At 47.9% G+C, this 17,500-nt stretch overlaps 1 protein-coding gene across 1 annotated transcript in view; it reads right to left on the bottom strand.

Moving 5' to 3' along the window:
- LOC135506298 (protein unc-13 homolog B-like) overlaps positions 1 to 17,500 on the bottom strand; it is a 76,616-nt gene that overhangs the window by 27,250 nt on the left and 31,866 nt on the right. Inside the window, exons 11-14 of the mRNA XM_064925823.1 lie at positions 11,631 to 11,720; positions 9,715 to 9,855; positions 9,243 to 9,457; positions 3,972 to 4,057 (exon numbers count right to left, since the gene is read on the bottom strand). Of these exons, the coding sequence (XP_064781895.1) occupies positions 3,972 to 4,057; positions 9,243 to 9,457; positions 9,715 to 9,855; positions 11,631 to 11,720 (532 nt within the window). The remainder of the gene's footprint in view (positions 1 to 3,971; positions 4,058 to 9,242; positions 9,458 to 9,714; positions 9,856 to 11,630; positions 11,721 to 17,500) is intronic.

The raw sequence follows: 17,500 nt of genomic DNA, 5'->3' as shown, positions 1-17,500 counted from the left end.
GTAGACAGTCTGTAGACAGTGTGTAGACAGTGTGTAGACAGTGTGTAGTCAGTGTGTAGTCAGTGTGTAGTCAGTGTGTAGTCAGTGTGTAGTCAGTGTGTAGACAGTGTGTAGTCAGTGTGTAGACAGTCTGTATTATGTCTGTAGTCAGTGTGTAGACAGTGTGTAGTCAGTGTGTAGTCAGTGTATACTCAGTGTGTAGTCAGTGTGTAGTCAGTGTGTAGTCAGTGTGTAGTCAGTGTATACTCAGTGTGTAGTCAGTGTGTAGACAGTCTGTAGTATGTCTGTAGTCAGTGTGTAGACAGTGTGTAGTCAGTGTGTAGTCAGTGTATACTCAGTGTGTAGACAGTGTGTAGACAGTGTAGTCAGTGTGTAGTCAGTGTGTAGTCAGTGTGTAGTCAGTGTGTAGACAAGGTCGCCTTTGCTGTAAAACATATTCTTCTTCTTCCCACGTTTACTGGTACTGAGTTCAATCTCGTCTCCTTCTAAAGGCCACTGAATGTGGATCTGGCTTTTGTCTGCCTGTTTTAGGGACCACTCGCTGTTGACATCTGGCTGCTTACAGTTTTCGTGCCATGTAACATTGGTGCCCACTCCACGTTCGGAGGTGCTAAGTACTCTGGGCCAGCAAACACTAGTCTAGACTTGGTCACCCCCCATGGCTAACACAGCTCAAATCATTACAGGCATTCACTGGGAAATGGCTTAGTGGTCAACAAGACAATAAGAGCACAGCAAAAGTGATCAACCCAAAGACACACAAACACACACACACCTCTTAACAGCATAATGTCTAGTGTACGGATCCAAATTGTTTCAGGAGCTGAGATGGCAACACAAATAAGAGACCAAGCATGAGAGAGAAGAGGAGAGTACAAGACGAAGAGAAAGAAAAGTCAGAAAGAATCAGAAAGAGGGAAAGGAGAGAGCAAAAGAGAGAAAAGAGAATGGCAGTAGGAAACGTGACTAAAGACAGAATGGCAGTAGGAAACATGACTAAAGACAGAATGGCAGTAGGAAACATGACTAAAGACAGAATGGCAGTAGGAAACATGACTAAAGACAGAATGGCAGTAGGAAACATGACTAAAGACAGAATGGCAGTAGGAAACATGACTAAAGACAGAATGGCAGTAGGAAACATGACTAAAGACAGAATGGCAGTAGGAAACATGACTAAAGACAGAATGGCAGTAGGAAACATGACTAAAGACAGAATGGCAGTAGGAAACATGACTAAAGACAGAATAGCAGTAGGAAACATGACTAAAGACAGAATGGCAGTAGGAAACATGACTAAAGACAGAATGGCTGGTAGGAAACATGACTAAAGACAGAATGGCTGGTAGGAAACATGACTAAAGACAGAATGGCTGGTAGGAAACATGACTAAAGACAGAATGGCAGTAGGAAACATGACTAAAGACAGAATGGCAGTAGGAAACATGACTAAAGACAGAATGGCAGTAGGAAACATGACTAAAGACAGAATGGCTGGTAGGAAACATGACTAAAGACAGAATGGCAGTAGGAAACATGACTAAAGACAGAATGGCAGTAGGAAACATGACTAAAGACAGAATGGCAGTAGGAAACATGACTAAAGACAGTAGGAAACATGACTAAAGACAGAATGGCAGTAGGAAACATGACTAAAGACAGAATGGCTGGTAGGAAACATGACTAAAGACAGAATGGCTGGTAGGAAACGTGACTAAAGACAGAATGGCTGGTAGGAAACATGACTAAAGACAGAATGGCAGTAGGAAACATGACTAAAGACAGAATGGCTGGTAGGAAACATGACTAAAGACAGAATGGCAGTAGGAAACATGACTAAAGACAGAATGGCTGGTAGGAAACATGACTAAAGACAGAATGGCAGTAGGAAACATGACTAAAGACAGTAGGAAACATGACTAAAGACAGAATGGCAGTAGGAAACATGACTAAAGACAGAATGGCAGTAGGAAACATGACTAAAGACAGAATGGCTGGTAGGAAACATGACTAAAGACAGAATGGCAGTAGGAAACATGACTAAAGACAGAATGGCAGTAGGAAACATGACTAAAGACAGAATGGCAGTAGGAAACATGACTAAAGACAGTAGGAAACATGACTAAAGACAGAATGGCAGTAGGAAACATGACTAAAGACAGAATGGCTGGTAGGAAACATGACTAAAGACAGAATGGCTGGTAGGAAACGTGACTAAAGACAGAATGGCTGGTAGGAAACATGACTAAAGACAGAATGGCAGTAGGAAACATGACTAAAGACAGAATGGCTGGTAGGAAACATGACTAAAGACAGAATGGCAGTAGGAAACATGACTAAAGACAGAATGGCTGGTAGGAAACATGACTAAAGACAGAATGGCAGTAGGAAACATGACTAAAAACAGAATGGCAGTAGGAAACATGACTAAAGACAGAATGGCAGTAGGAAACATGACTAAAGACAGAATGGCTGGTAGGAAACATGACTAAAGACAGAATGGCTGGTAGGAAACGTGACTAAAGACAGAATGGCTGGTAGGAAACGTGACTAAAGACAGAATGGCAGTAGGAAACATGACTAAAGACAGAATGGCAGTAGGAAACATGACTAAAGACAGAATGGCAGTAGGAAACATGACTAAAGACAGAATGGCTGGTAGGAAACATGACTAAAGACAGAATGGCAGTAGGAAACATGACTAAAGACAGAATGGCAGCAGGAAACATGACTAAAGACAGAATGGCTGGTAGGAAACCTTGACTAAAGACAGAATGGCTGGTAGGAAACGTGACTAAAGACAGAATGGCTGGTAGGAAACGTGACTAAAGACAGAATGGCGGTAGGAAACGTGACTAAAGACAGAATGGCTGGTAGGAAACGTGACTAAAGACAGAATGGCAGTAGGAAACATGACTAAAGACAGAATGGCAGTAGGAAACATGACTAAAGACAGAATGGCTGGTAGGAAACATGACTAAAGACAGAATGGCTGGTAGGAAACCTTGACTAAAGACAGAATGGCTGGTAGGAAACGTGACTAAAAACAGAATGGCAGTAGGAAACATGACTAAAGACAGTAGGAAACATGACTAAAGACAGAATGGCAGCAAGAAACATGACTAAAGACAGAATGGAGTAGGAAACATGACTAAAGACAGAATAGCAGTAGGAAACATGACTAAAGACAGAATGGCAGTAGGAAACATGACTAAAGACAGAATGGCTGGTAGAAACATGACTAAAGACAGAATGGCTGATAGGAAACGTGACTAAAGACAGAATGGCTGGTAGGAAACATGACTAAAGACAGAATGGCAGGTAGGAAACATGACTAAAGACAGAATGGCAGTAGGAAACATGACTAAAGACAGAATGGCAGTAGGAAACATGACTAAAGACAGAATGGCAGTAGGAAACATGACTAAAGACAGAATTTGCAGCAGGAAACATGACTAAAGACAGAATGGCAGTAGGAAACATGACTAAAGACAGAATTTGCAGCAGGAAACATGACTAAAGACAGAATGGCTGGTAGGGAACATGACTAAAGACAGAATGGCTGGTAGGAAACATGACTAAAGACAGAATGGCAGCAGGAAACATGACTAAAGACAGAATGGCTGGTAGGGAACATGACTAAAGACAGAATGGCAGAAGGAAACAACACATGAAAGATAATGACGGGAAGAGAGAGATGATGTGGAGACAGAGTGACAGAACAAGAAACAAAGGTAGACGATAATGAGACTCCTAAACAACAGAAGCCCTCTGGAGTCAACATCAACCATCTCTAACATGTTAGCATGGGACATGGCTCTATGTGTGATAAACAACAGTGCTACCATGCTACATAGTGGTACTAGTGTGTAAAGGGGCTGTAGATAAGCTACTACTGACACACAGACATACTCGGCCATCATCAACCAGTCGGGGGCATACACACACACACACTCACAAACTTGTCTTACCTTCTAGGGCGTACTTCATGTCCTGAGCGAACAGCGTCCACATGACCTCACCACTGACCTTTCCCACGTTGAGCTCCTGAGGAAACCTGGGAACACAGAGGTCAGAGGTCAGGGGCACAGACCAGTTAGACATGCTGAATTAACCATCAGGATTTATATATACAGTGGCAAGAAAACAGTATGTGAAACCTTTTGGAATTACCTGCATTTCTGCATAAATTGGTCATCAAATTTGATCTGATCTCCATCTAAGTCACAACAATAGACAAACAGTCTGCTTAAACGAATAACACACACATTATTGTATTTTTCTTGTCTACAATTGTATGCGTCATTTAAACATTCACAGTGTAGGTTGGGAAAAGTATGTGAACCCCCTAGGCTAATGACTTCTCCAAAAGCTAATTGGAGTCAGGAGTCAGCTAACCTGGAGTCCAATCAATGAGATGAGATTGGAGATGTTGGTTAGAGCTACCTTGCCATATAAAAAACACTCAAAAAATGTTTGTTTGCTGATGTGAACCTAAGAGATCTCAGAAGACCTAAGAATTGTTGACTTGCATAAAGCTGGAAAGGGTTACAAAAGTATCTCTAAAAGCCTTGATGTTCACCAGTCCACGGTATGACAAATTGTCTATAAATGGAGAAAGTTCATCACTGTTGCTACTCTCCCTGGGAGTGGCCGTCCTGCAAAGATGACTGCAAGAGCACAGTGCAGAATGCTCAATGAGGTTAAGACGAATCCTCATAAATCTCTGGAACATGCAAACATCTCTGTTGACGAGTCTACAATACATTAAACACTAAACAAGAATGGTGTTCATGGGAGGACACCACGGAAGAAGCGCTACTGGCAAAATATTCTGTGGACAGATTAAACTAAAGTTGAGTTGTTTGGAAGGAACATACAACACTATATGTGGAGAAAAAAAGGCACAGCACACCAACATCAAAACCTCATCTCAACTGTAAAGTATGGTGGAGGAAGGAGCATCATGGTTTGGGCTGCTTTGCTGCCTCAGGGCCTGGACAGCTTGCTATCATCAACAGAAAAATGTATTCCCAAGTTTATCAAGACATTTTTCAGAAGAATGTAAGGCTATCTGTCTGCCAATTGAAGCTCAACAGAAGTTGGGTGATGCAACAGGACAACGAACCAAAACACAGAAGTAAATCAACAACAAAATGGCTTCAACAGAAAACAATATGCCTCCTGGAGTGGCCCAGTCAGAGTCCTGACCTCAACCCGAGTGGCCCAGTCAGAGTCCTGACCTCAACCCGAGTGGCCCAGTCAGAGTCCTGACCTCAACCCGAGTGGCCCAGTCAGAGTCCTGACCTCAACCTGAGTGGCCCAGTCAGAGTCCTGACCTCAACCTGAGTGGCCCAGTCAGAGTCCTGACCTCAACCTGAGTGGCCCAGTCAGAGTCCTGACCTCAACCTGAGTGGCCCAGTCAGAGTCCTGACCTCAACCTGAGGGGCCCAGTCAGAGTCCTGACCTCAACCTGAGTGGCCCAGTCAGAGTCCTGACCTCAACCTGAGGGGCCCAGTCAGAGTCCTGACCTCAACCTGAGGGGCCCAGTCAGAGTCCTGACCTCAACCTGAGTGGCCCAGTCAGAGTCCTGACCTCAACCTGAGTGGCCCAGTCAGAGTCCTGACCTCAACCTGAGTGGCCCAGTCAGAGTCCTGACCTCAACCTGAGTGGCCCAGTCAGAGTCCTGACCTCAACCTGAGTGGCCCAGTCAGAGTCCTGACCTCAACCCGATTGGCCCAGTCAGAGTCCTGACCTCAACCCGAGTGGCCCAGTCAGATTCCTGACCTCAACCTGAGGGGCCCAGTCAGAGTCCTGACCTCAACCTGAGTGGCCCAGTCAGAGTCCTGACCTCAACCTGAGTGGCCCAGTCAGAGTCCTGACCTCAACCTGAGTGGCCCAGTCAGAGTCCTGACCTCAACCTGAGTGGCCCAGTCAGAGTCCTGACCTCAACCTGAGTGGCCCAGTCAGAGTCCTGACCTCAACCTGAGTGGCCCAGTCAGAGTCCTGACCTCAACCTGAGTGGCCCAGTCAGAGTCCTGACCTCAACCTGAGTGGCCCAGTCAGAGTCCTGACCTCAACCTGAGTGGCCCAGTCAGAGTCCTGACCTCAACCCGATTGGCCCAGTCAGAGTCCTGACCTCAACCCGAGTGGCCCAGTCAGATTCCTGACCTCAACCTGAGGGGCCCAGTCAGAGTCCTGACCTCAACCTGAGTGGCCCAGTCAGAGTCCTGACCTCAACCTGAGGGGCCCAGTCAGAGTCCTGGCCTCAACCTGAGTGGCCCAGTCAGAGTCCTGACCTCAACCTGACTGGCCCAGTCAGAGTCCTGACCTCAACCTGAGTGGCCCAGTCAGAGTCCTGACCTCAACCTGACTTGCCCAGTCAGAGTCCTGACCTCAACCTGAGTGGCCCAGTCAGAGTCCTGACCTCAACCTGACTTGCCCAGTCAGAGTCCTGACCTCAACCTGAGTGGCCCAGTCAGAGTCCTGACCTCAACCTGACTGGCCCAGTCAGAGTCCTGACCTCAACCTGAGTGGCCCAGTCAGAGTCCTGACCTCAACCTGAGTGGCCCAGTCAGAGTCCTGACCTCAACCTGAGTGGCCCAGTCAGAGTCCTGACCTCAACCTGAGGGGCCCAGTCAGAGTCCTGATCTCAACCTGAGTGGCCCAGTCAGAGTCCTGACCTCAACCTGAGTGGCCCAGTCAGAGTCCTGACCTCAACCCGATTGGCCCAGTCGAGTCCTGACCTCAACCTGAGTGGCCCAGTCAGAGTCCTGACCTCAACCTGAGGGGCCCAGTCAGAGTCCTGACCTCAACCTGAGTGGCCCAGTCAGAGTCCTGACCTCAACCTGAGTGGCCCAGTCAGAGTCCTGACCTCAACCTGAGTGGCCCAGTCAGAGTCCTGACCTCAACCTGAGTGGCCCAGTCAGAGTCCTGACCTCAACCCGAGTGGCCCAGTCAGAGTCCTGACCTCAACCCGAGTGGCCCAGTCAGAGTCCTGACCTCAACCCGAGTGGCCCAGTCAGAGTCCTGACCTCAACCTGAGTGGCCCAGTCAGAGTCCTGACCTCAACCTGAGTGGCCCAGTCAGAGTCCTGACCTCAACCTGAGTGGCCCAGTCAGAGTCCTGACCTCAACCTGAGTGGCCCAGTCAGAGTCCTGACCTCAACCTGAGGGGCCCAGTCAGAGTCCTGACCTCAACCTGAGTGGCCCAGTCAGAGTCCTGACCTCAACCTGAGGGGCCCAGTCAGAGTCCTGACCTCAACCTGAGGGGCCCAGTCAGAGTCCTGACCTCAACCTGAGTGGCCCAGTCAGAGTCCTGACCTCAACCTGAGTGGCCCAGTCAGAGTCCTGACCTCAACCTGAGTGGCCCAGTCAGAGTCCTGACCTCAACCTGAGTGGCCCAGTCAGAGTCCTGACCTCAACCTGAGTGGCCCAGTCAGAGTCCTGACCTCAACCCGATTGGCCCAGTCAGAGTCCTGACCTCAACCCGAGTGGCCCAGTCAGATTCCTGACCTCAACCTGAGGGGCCCAGTCAGAGTCCTGACCTCAACCTGAGTGGCCCAGTCAGAGTCCTGACCTCAACCTGAGTGGCCCAGTCAGAGTCCTGACCTCAACCTGAGTGGCCCAGTCAGAGTCCTGACCTCAACCTGAGTGGCCCAGTCAGAGTCCTGACCTCAACCTGAGTGGCCCAGTCAGAGTCCTGACCTCAACCTGAGTGGCCCAGTCAGAGTCCTGACCTCAACCTGAGTGGCCCAGTCAGAGTCCTGACCTCAACCTGAGTGGCCCAGTCAGAGTCCTGACCTCAACCTGAGTGGCCCAGTCAGAGTCCTGACCTCAACCCGATTGGCCCAGTCAGAGTCCTGACCTCAACCCGAGTGGCCCAGTCAGATTCCTGACCTCAACCTGAGGGGCCCAGTCAGAGTCCTGACCTCAACCTGAGTGGCCCAGTCAGAGTCCTGACCTCAACCTGAGGGGCCCAGTCAGAGTCCTGGCCTCAACCTGAGTGGCCCAGTCAGAGTCCTGACCTCAACCTGACTGGCCCAGTCAGAGTCCTGACCTCAACCTGAGTGGCCCAGTCAGAGTCCTGACCTCAACCTGACTTGCCCAGTCAGAGTCCTGACCTCAACCTGAGTGGCCCAGTCAGAGTCCTGACCTCAACCTGACTTGCCCAGTCAGAGTCCTGACCTCAACCTGAGTGGCCCAGTCAGAGTCCTGACCTCAACCTGACTGGCCCAGTCAGAGTCCTGACCTCAACCTGAGTGGCCCAGTCAGAGTCCTGACCTCAACCTGAGTGGCCCAGTCAGAGTCCTGACCTCAACCTGAGTGGCCCAGTCAGAGTCCTGACCTCAACCTGAGGGGCCCAGTCAGAGTCCTGATCTCAACCTGAGTGGCCCAGTCAGAGTCCTGACCTCAACCTGAGTGGCCCAGTCAGAGTCCTGACCTCAACCCGATTGGCCCAGTCAGAGTCCTGACCTCAACCTGAGTGGCCCAGTCAGAGTCCTGACCTCAACCTGAGGGGCCCAGTCAGAGTCCTGACCTCAACCTGAGTGGCCCAGTCAGAGTCCTGACCTCAACCTGAGTGGCCCAGTCAGAGTCATGACCTCAACCTGAGTGGCCCAGTCAGAGTCATGACCTCAACCTGAGTGGCCCAGTCAGAGTCCTGACCTCAACCTGAGTGGCCCAGTCAGAGTCCTGACCTCAACCCGATTGAGATGCTGTGGCATGACCTCAAGAGAGCAGTTCACACCAGACATCCCAAGAATATTGCTGAACTGAAATAGTTTTGTAAAGAGGAACGGTCCAATATTCCTCCCGACCGTTGTGCAGGTCTGATACGCAACTACAGGAAACGTTTGGTTGAGGTTACTGCTGCCAAAGGAGGGTCAACCAGTTATTAAATCCAAGAGTTCACATACTTTTTGCACCCTGTAATGTGAATGATTACACTGTGTTCAATAAAGACATGAAAATGTAAAATTGTGTGTGTTATTAGTTTAAGCAGACTGTTTGTCTATTGTTGTAATTTAGATGAAGATAAGATCACATTTTATGACCAATTTATGCAAAAATTCAGGTATTTCCAAAGGGTTCACATACCTTTTCTTGCCACTGTGTGTGTGTGTGTGTGTGTGTGTGTGTGTGTGTGTGTGTGTGTGTGTGTGTGTGTGTGTGTGTGTGTGTGTGTGTGTGTGTGTGTGTGTGTGTGTGTGTGTGTGTGTGTGTGTGTGTGTGTGTACTGACTGGTTAATGATGGGTGTGTAGGAGTGATTATCTTCTTCTATGATGGAGACGATGAGAGTGATGAGTTTTGGCCAGAAGTCCAGGTTGTGGATAGTAGGCCCCGTCTCTTCTGGCTCCTTCTTCACTTCCTCCTCTTCATCTTCCTCCTCCACCTCCTCTCCCTGTTTCTTCTCCTTTTCATTGTTCTTCATCTCCTTTTTGTGCTCTGGCTTGGGCTGTGGGAAAGAGAAGGGAATTAGCCATTAGATTACAAATGTTTTTATTCATATATATTTTTAGACCGGCTTTGCCTCAGGACACAAATGGAACCAGATTGTCTCAGTTGCAACACAATATTCACATTGCAAAAAAATGTATCAGTAAAATACAATCTGAAAAGAAAATATTTCTAATAAGGTTATCTAGTGTTGCAGGCCTGCACTCAGAAATAGTTATTATTTATTAGGTTAGTGTTCTTCCTGATTACACTCACAGGTACTTGGGCGGGCTGGAACTGTCTCATGTAGAGGTCTATACAGTTGTTAAATATGTACTCGTAGGTGGAGTTACCACAGGCCTTCACACAGTCTCTCACCACATGGGCTGCCCTGGGGGGGTTCTGAAGTTCCAATACCTGGCCACACGAGGGAGACAGAGAGACAGTCAGACAGTCAGATACTCAGACAGAAAGACAGTCAGTCAGTCAGACAGACAGACAGACAGACAGACAGACAGACATTCAGTGCAACACTGCTTGAGGGAGACAGAGAGACAGTCAGACAGAGAGACAGTCAGACAGAAAGACCATCAGACAGACAGACAGACAGACATTCAGTCAGTGCAACACTGCCTGAAATCAAACAAATGTAAAGTGCATTTAAACACCTGAACACAGTAAAACACATTACTTCGGCTACTGTATGTGAACATTCATACCAATGAACGAACTTTAAACTATACATTGCACAGTTTCTGTAGAGATCAATCAGATCAAGCGCATACTTGGCGATGTAGCAGGGAAGCCAATATTCAAAAACTAGCGCAGAAAAAACGTGGTAGTTAACCACACTAACCTTTCCACTTAAACCCCCCGTCCAGCATTGGGGGAACATGTCGTGCATCTGCAATGACTGACATTAGGAACTGATGATGTACTACCCAATTTAGAAATTGCACCTTCTGCATTCTACTATTACAAATGCCAAGAGTAAGTTGAAAGCTGGATAGAGTTCCTTAAAAAAAATGTTTTTTGAAATAAAAGGCAGATCCCCTCACGCCCCCCAGTTTAGGAACCACTGGTCAACATGATAAGATTATTACGGATAAAAGCGATAATATTATTATTAGTCAAACGGCAGTCGAGCATCGATCATCATGTCACCAGAATCAGACCATAGATATTTATTTTGAAAGGAGCGTCAAGATCACCATGCGCTTCCACCACCCTGTAAAGTTAATACATCATTATTTCATCATCTGTAGGCTAACAAACCGCATGGTGTCCCGAGTCGTAGTGGGAGGACCACACAGCATGTCATCACATGACTCCCAAGTTTACCTCATTATGATGGCTATTATATCAATATTTGCGCATAAAAGCGTTTCCACCGCCATTTCTCGCATAATACAGTTTACCGACACAAAAAGATCCCACCGTATCCAACGAAGGAATTTATGCATTTATAAAATTGTAACCGAAACATCCTGTTTCCCATCAAAGCTATCGTGATTTTTTTTTTCATACGGTCCTGACTTTAATAACTCATAATAACTGTGGTTGGAAACGTGCTTAATGACCAGAATCCATTGCCTGTCTACTTCTCCGGTCTGTTTCTTTTACACCGGTTACCTAAAAGAGACAGTAGAATGAGCAACGGAGAGGGAAAGAGAGAGGTCGCTTCACAAGGTATCTCTTAACCTGAAGACACAATCTAAGCGATTGATAGTTGGTATTCAGCCCTCATAAAAGTAGGCTTATTTAAATTGAAGAACTACTAAAATAGTGATTTTGTCAAACGGCAGAGGCAGCAGCTCTGTGGAGAAGAGATGATGACTTGGAATGAAATGATAAAGTCATCAAATAAAACAAACCTTTTATCAAAGTAATGTGAATAAATGATGGTTAATGGGTGATCAGCAGTAAGCAACAGTCACTGCCATATTGGTGCTATTTATTCTGTGTTGTTATGGCGATCAACCCACATAATGCATAGCGCATTTCATGTAAAAACATTTTAAACCATTTTTGAAACAACCTCAAAAAGCTCTTATCGCTCAGCACTACCAGCCTGACACCACAGGAGCAGGATCGATCAACCATGTGTGTGTGTGTGTGTGTGTGTGTGTGTGTGTGTGTGTGTGTGTGTGTGTGTGTGTGTGTGTGTGTGACACTAAGACATATTTCCGTACCTTCATTCTGAAGAAGGTGATGCTGGTCAGCAGATCCACAGTAGACGTCAGGTCCTGCAGGCGAGGCTTACTACTGGCTGGGAAGTTATTCTGATGGGGGGATAGGTGGAGAAAGGGGACAGAGGGGAGTGAGGGAGAGAGGAAGGACGAGTTGGGGAGAGAGGGGAGTGAGGGAGAGAGGAAGGACGAGTTGGGAAGAGAAGGGACAGAGGGGAGTGAGGGAGAGAGGAAGGACGAGTTGGGGAGAGAAGGGAGAGAGGGGAGTGAGGGAGAGAGGAAGGACGAGTTGGGGAGAGAAGGGAGAGAGGGGAGTGAGGGAGAGAGGAAGGACGAGTTGGGGAGAGAAGGGAGAGAGGGGAGTGAGGGAGAGAGGAAGGACGAGTTGTGGAGAGAAGGGACAGAGGGGAGTGAGGGAGAGAGGGGGGAAGAGTTGGGGAGAGAAGGGAGAGAGGGGAGTGAGGGAGAGAGGAAGGACGAGTTTGGGAGAGAGGGGAGTGAGGGAGAGAGGAAGGACGAGTTTGGGAGAGAGGAAGGACGAGTTTGGGAGAGAGGGGAGTGAGGGAGAGCGGAAGGACGAGATGGGGAGAGAAGGGACAGTGTGGAGTGAGGGAGAGAGGGGGGATGAGTTGGGGAGAGAAGGGAGAGAGGGGAGTGAGGGAGAGATGAAGGACGAGTTGGGGAGAGAAGGGACAGAGGGGAGTGAGGGAGAGAGGGGGGACGAGTTGGGGAGAGAAGGGAGAGAGGGGAGTGAGGGAGAGATGAAGGACGAGTTGGGGAGAGAAGGGACAGAGGGGAGTGAGGGAGAGAGGGGGAAGAGTTGGGGAGAGAAGGGAGAGGGGAGTGAGGGAGAGAGGAAGGACGAGTTGGGGAGAGAAGGGACACAGGGGAGTGAGGGAGAGAGGGGGGAAGAGTTGGGGAGAGAAGGGACAGAGGGGAGTGAGGGCGAGAGGAAGGACGAGTTGGGGAGAGAAGGGACACAGGGGAGTCAGGGAGAGAGGGGGGAAGAGTTGGGGAGAGAAGGGACAGAGGGGAGTGAGGGAGAGAGGGGGAAAGAGTTGGGGAGAGAAGGGAGAGAGGGGAGTGAGGGAGAGAGGAAGGACGAGTTGGGGAGAGAAGGGACACAGGGGAGTGAGGGAGAGAGGGGGGAAGAGTTGGGGAGAGAAGGGAGAGAGGGGAGTGAGGGAGAGAGGAAGGACGAGATGGGGAGAGAAGGGAGAGAGGGGAGTGAGGGAGAGAGGAAGGACGAGTTTGAGAGAGGGGAGTGAGGGAGAGACGGGAGTGAGGGAGAGTGGAAGAACGAGATGGGGAGAGAAGGGAGAGAGGGGAGTGAGGGAGAGAAGGGAAGAGTTGGGGAGAGAGGGGATTGAGGGAAAGAGGAGGGAAGAGTTTGGGAGAGAAGGGAGAAAGGGGAGTGAGGGAGAGAGGAAGGACGAGATGGGGAGAGAAGGGAGAGAGGCTCCATCGGTAAGTGAAGGTTTAGGCGTAGTCTATGTATAAGCCCCCATAGACATAACACATCTACTGTTCTATGGACTGGTCTAGACTGTCAGGGTGAAGGACCTTTAGACTGGTCTAGGCTGGCAGGGTGAAGGACCTTTAGACTGGTCTAGGCTGGCAGGGTGAAGGACCTTTAGACTGGTCTAGGCTGGCAGGGTGAAGGACCTTTAGACTGGTCTAGGCTGGCAGGGTGAAGGACCTTTAGACTGGTCTAGACTGTCAGGGTGAAGGACCTTTAGACTGGTCTAGGCTGGCAGGGTGAAGGACCTTTAGACTGGTCTAGACTGTCAGGGTGAAGGACCTTTAGACTGGTCTAGGCTGGCAGGGTGAAGGACCTTTAGACTGGTCTAGACTGTCAGGGTGAAGGACCTTTAGACTGGTCTAGGCTGGCAGGGTGAAGGACCTTTAGACTGGTCTAGACTGTCAGGGTGAAGGACCTTTAGACTGGTCTAGGCTGGCAGGGTGAAGGACCTTTAGACTGGTCTAGACTGTCAGGGTGAAGGACCTTTAGACTGGTCTAGGCTGGCAGGGTGAAGGACCTTTAGACTGGTCTAGACTGTCAGGGTGAAGGACCTTTAGACTGGTCTAGACTGTCAGGGTGAAGGACCTTTAGACTGGTCTAGACTGTCAGGGTGAAGGACCTTTAGACTGGTCTAGACTGGCAGGGTGAAGGACCTTTAGACTGGTCTAGACTGGCAGGGTGAAGGACCTTTAGACTGGTCTAGACTGGCAGGGTGAAGGACCTTTAGACTGGTCTAGACTGGCAGGGTGAAGGACCTTTAGACTGGTCTAGACTGGCAGGGTGAAGGACCTTTAGACTGGTCTAGACTGGCAGGGTGAAGGACCTTTAGACTGGTCTAGACTGTCAGGGTGAAGGACCTTTAGACTGGTCTAGACTGTCAGGGTAAAGGACATTTAGACTGGTCTAGACTGTCAGGGTGAAGTACCTTTAGACTGTCAGGGTGAAGGACATTTAGACTGGTCTAGACTGTCAGGGTGAAGGACATTTAGACTGGTCTAGACTGTCAGGGTGAAGGACCTTTAGACTGTCAGGGTGAAGGACATTTAGACTGGTCTAGACTGTCAGGGTGAAGGACCTTTAGACTGGTCTAGACTGTCAGGGTGAAGGACATTTAGACTGGTCTAGACTGTCAGAGTGAAGGACCTTTAGACTGTCAGAGTGAAGGACATTTAGACTGGTCTAGACTGTCAGGGTGAAGGACATTTAGACTAGTCTAGATTGTCAGGGTGAAGGACCTTTAGACTGGTCTAGACTGTCAGAGTGAAGGACCTTTAGACTGTCAAAGTGAAGGACATTTAGACTGGTCTAGACTGTCAGGGTGAAGGACATTTAGACTAGTCTAGATTGTCAGGGTGAAGGACCTTTAGACTGGTCTAGACTGTCAGAGTGAAGCACCTTTAGACTACAACTCTTGATATATGGTGACTGGTACATGGATAGATGTATACTTGTTTGGTTTCTCCTATGGTTTTACTGTACATGTTGAATAGGGTGGCAGGTAGCCTAGTGGTTAGAGTGTAGAGGAGGCAGGTAGCCTAGTGGTTAGAGTGTAGAGGTGGCAGGTAGCCTAGTGGTTAGAGTGTAGAGGTGGCAGGGTAGTCTAGTGGTTAGAGTGTAGAGGTGGCAGGGTAGCCTAGTGGTTAGAGTGTAGAGGAGGCAGGTAGCCTAGTGGTTAGAGTGTAGAGGGGGCAGGGTAGCCTAGTGGTTAGAGTGTAGAGGTGGCAGGGTAGCCTAGTGGTTAGAGTGTAGAGGTGGCAGGTAGCCTAGTGGTTAGAGTGTAGAGGTGGCAGGTAGCCTAGTGGTTAGAGTGTAGAGGTGGCAGGGTAGCCTAGTGGTTAGAGTGTAGAGGAGGCAGGTAGCCTAGTGGTTAGAGTGTAGAGGGGGCAGGGTAGCCTAGTGGTTAGAGTGTAGAGGTGGCAGGGTAGCCTAGTGGTTAGAGTGTAGAGGTGGCAGGTAGCCTAGTGGTTAGAGTGTAGAGGTGGCAGGGTAGCCTAGTGGTTAGAGTGTAGAGGTGGCAGGTAGCCTAGTGGTTAGAATGTAGCGGTGGCAGGTAGCCTAGTGGTTAGAGTGTAGAGGCGGCAGGTAGCCTAGTGGTTAGAGTGTAGAGGGGGCAGGGTAGCCTAGTGGTTAGAGTGTAGAGGAGGCAGGTAGCCTAGTGGTTAGAGTGTAGAGGAGGCAGGTAGCCTAGTGGTTAGAGTGTAGAGGAGGCAGGTAGCCTAGTGGTTAGAGTGTAGAGGAGGCAGGTAGCCTAGTGGTTAGAGTGTAGAGGAGGCAGGTAGTCTAGTGGTTAGAGCGTTGGACTAGCAACCGAAAGGTTACAAGACCGAAGCCCCGAGCTGACAAGGTTAATATCTGTCGTTCTGCACCTGAACAAGGCAGTTAACCCACTGTTCTTAGGCCGTCATTGAAAATAAAAAATAGTTCTTAACTGACTTGCCTAGTTAAATAAAGGTAAAATAAATAAAACATTATTCTTAACTGACTTGCCTATTTGAATAAAGATTTAAAAAATAAATACATTCAGATGTCATGAAGATATACACTACCGTTCAAACGTTTTGGGTCACTTAGAAATGTCCTTTTATTGGAAAGAATAGCAATTTTTTGTCCATTACAGTAACATCAAATTGATCAGAAATACAGTGTAGACATTGTTAATGTAGTAAATTACTATTGTAGCTGGAAACAGATGATTTTTTAATGGAATATCTACATAGTCGTACAGAGGCCCATTATCAACAACCATCACTTCTATGTTCCAATGGCACGTTGTGTTAGCTTATCCAAGTTTATCATTTTAAAAGGCTAATTCATCATTAGAAAAACATTTTGCAATTATGTTAGCACAGCTGAAAACTGTTGTACTGATTAAAGAAGCAATAAAACTGTCCTTCTTTAGAGTATTTAGGGCATCAGCATTTGTGGGTTGGATTACAGGCTCAAAATGGCCAGGAACAACGTACTTCCTTCTGAAACTTGTCAGTCTATTCTTGTTCTGAGAAATGAAGGCTGTTCCATGTGAGAAATTGCTAAGAAACTGAAGATCTCGTACAGTTGCCTTGCGAAAGTATTCACCCCCTTTGGCATTTTTCCTCTTTTGTTGCCTTGCAACCTGGAATTAGAATATATTTTTGGGGGGGTTGTATCATTTGATTTACACAACATTTACAGAACAATGTTTTTTATTGTGAAACAAACAAGAAATATGACAAAAAAACAGAAAACTTGAGCGTGCATTACTCCCCCAAAGTCAAAGCTTGCACATTTAGCCACAGGGATTTTTGGCCATTTTTGGCCATTCTTCAAGCAAAACTGCTCCAGCTCCTTCAAGTTGGATGGGTACCGCTGGTGTACAGCAATTTTGAAGTCATACCACAGATTCTCAATTGGATTGAGGTCTGGGCTTTGACTAGGCCAATTCCAATACATTTAAACGTTTCCCCTTAAACCACTCGAGTGTTGCTTTAGCAGTATGCTTAGGGTCATTGTCCTGCTGGAAGGTGAACCTCCGTCCCAGTCTCAAATCTCTGGAAGACTGAAACAGGTTTCCCTCAAGAATTTCCCTGTATTTAGCACCATCCATCATTCCATCATTTCTGACCAGTTTCCCAGTCCCTGCTGATGAAAAACATCCCCATAGCATGATGCTGCCACCACCATGCTTCACTATGGGGATGGTGCTCTCGGGGTGATGAGAGGTGTTGGGTTTGTGCCAGACATAGCTGGCCAAAAAGCTCAATTTTAGTGTCAACTGACCAGAATACCTTCTTCCATATGTTTTTGGAGTCTCCCACATGCCTTTTGGCAAACGTGTTTGGTGTTTGCCAAAGCAATGGCTTTTTTTCTGGCCACTCTTCTTTAAAGCCCAGTTCTGTGGAGTGGTCCTATGGGCAGATAAAGCCCCCCTTGCCTGATCTGTGAGTTTTGGTGGGCGACCATCTCTTGGCAGTTTTGTTGTTGTGCCATATCCTTTCCATTTAATGGTGCTCTTTGGGATGTTTAAAGTTTCTGATCTTTTTTTATAACCCAACCCTGATCTGTACCTCTCCACAACCTTGTCCCTGACCTGTTTGGAGAGCTCCTTGGTCTTCATGGGGCCGCTTGCGTTGGTGGTGCCCCTTGCTGAGTGGTGTTGCAGACTCTGGGGCCTTTCAGAACAGGTGTATATATACTGAGATCATGTGACACGTAGATTGCACACAGGTGGAGTTTATTTAATGAATTCTGTGACTTCTGAGGGGAATTGGTTGCACCAGATCGTATTTAGGGGCTTCATAGCAAAGGGAGTGAATAGATACAGTAGGCATGCACCACTTTTTGAAATAATATTTTTTACATTTCACTACCAATT

Source organism: Oncorhynchus masou, chromosome 1 (genome assembly GCF_036934945.1).
Source record: "Oncorhynchus masou masou isolate Uvic2021 chromosome 1, UVic_Omas_1.1, whole genome shotgun sequence".
Classification (NCBI taxonomy): Eukaryota; Metazoa; Chordata; class Actinopteri; order Salmoniformes; family Salmonidae; genus Oncorhynchus; species Oncorhynchus masou.
This window is presented reverse-complemented; position numbering and strand designations above follow the sequence as displayed.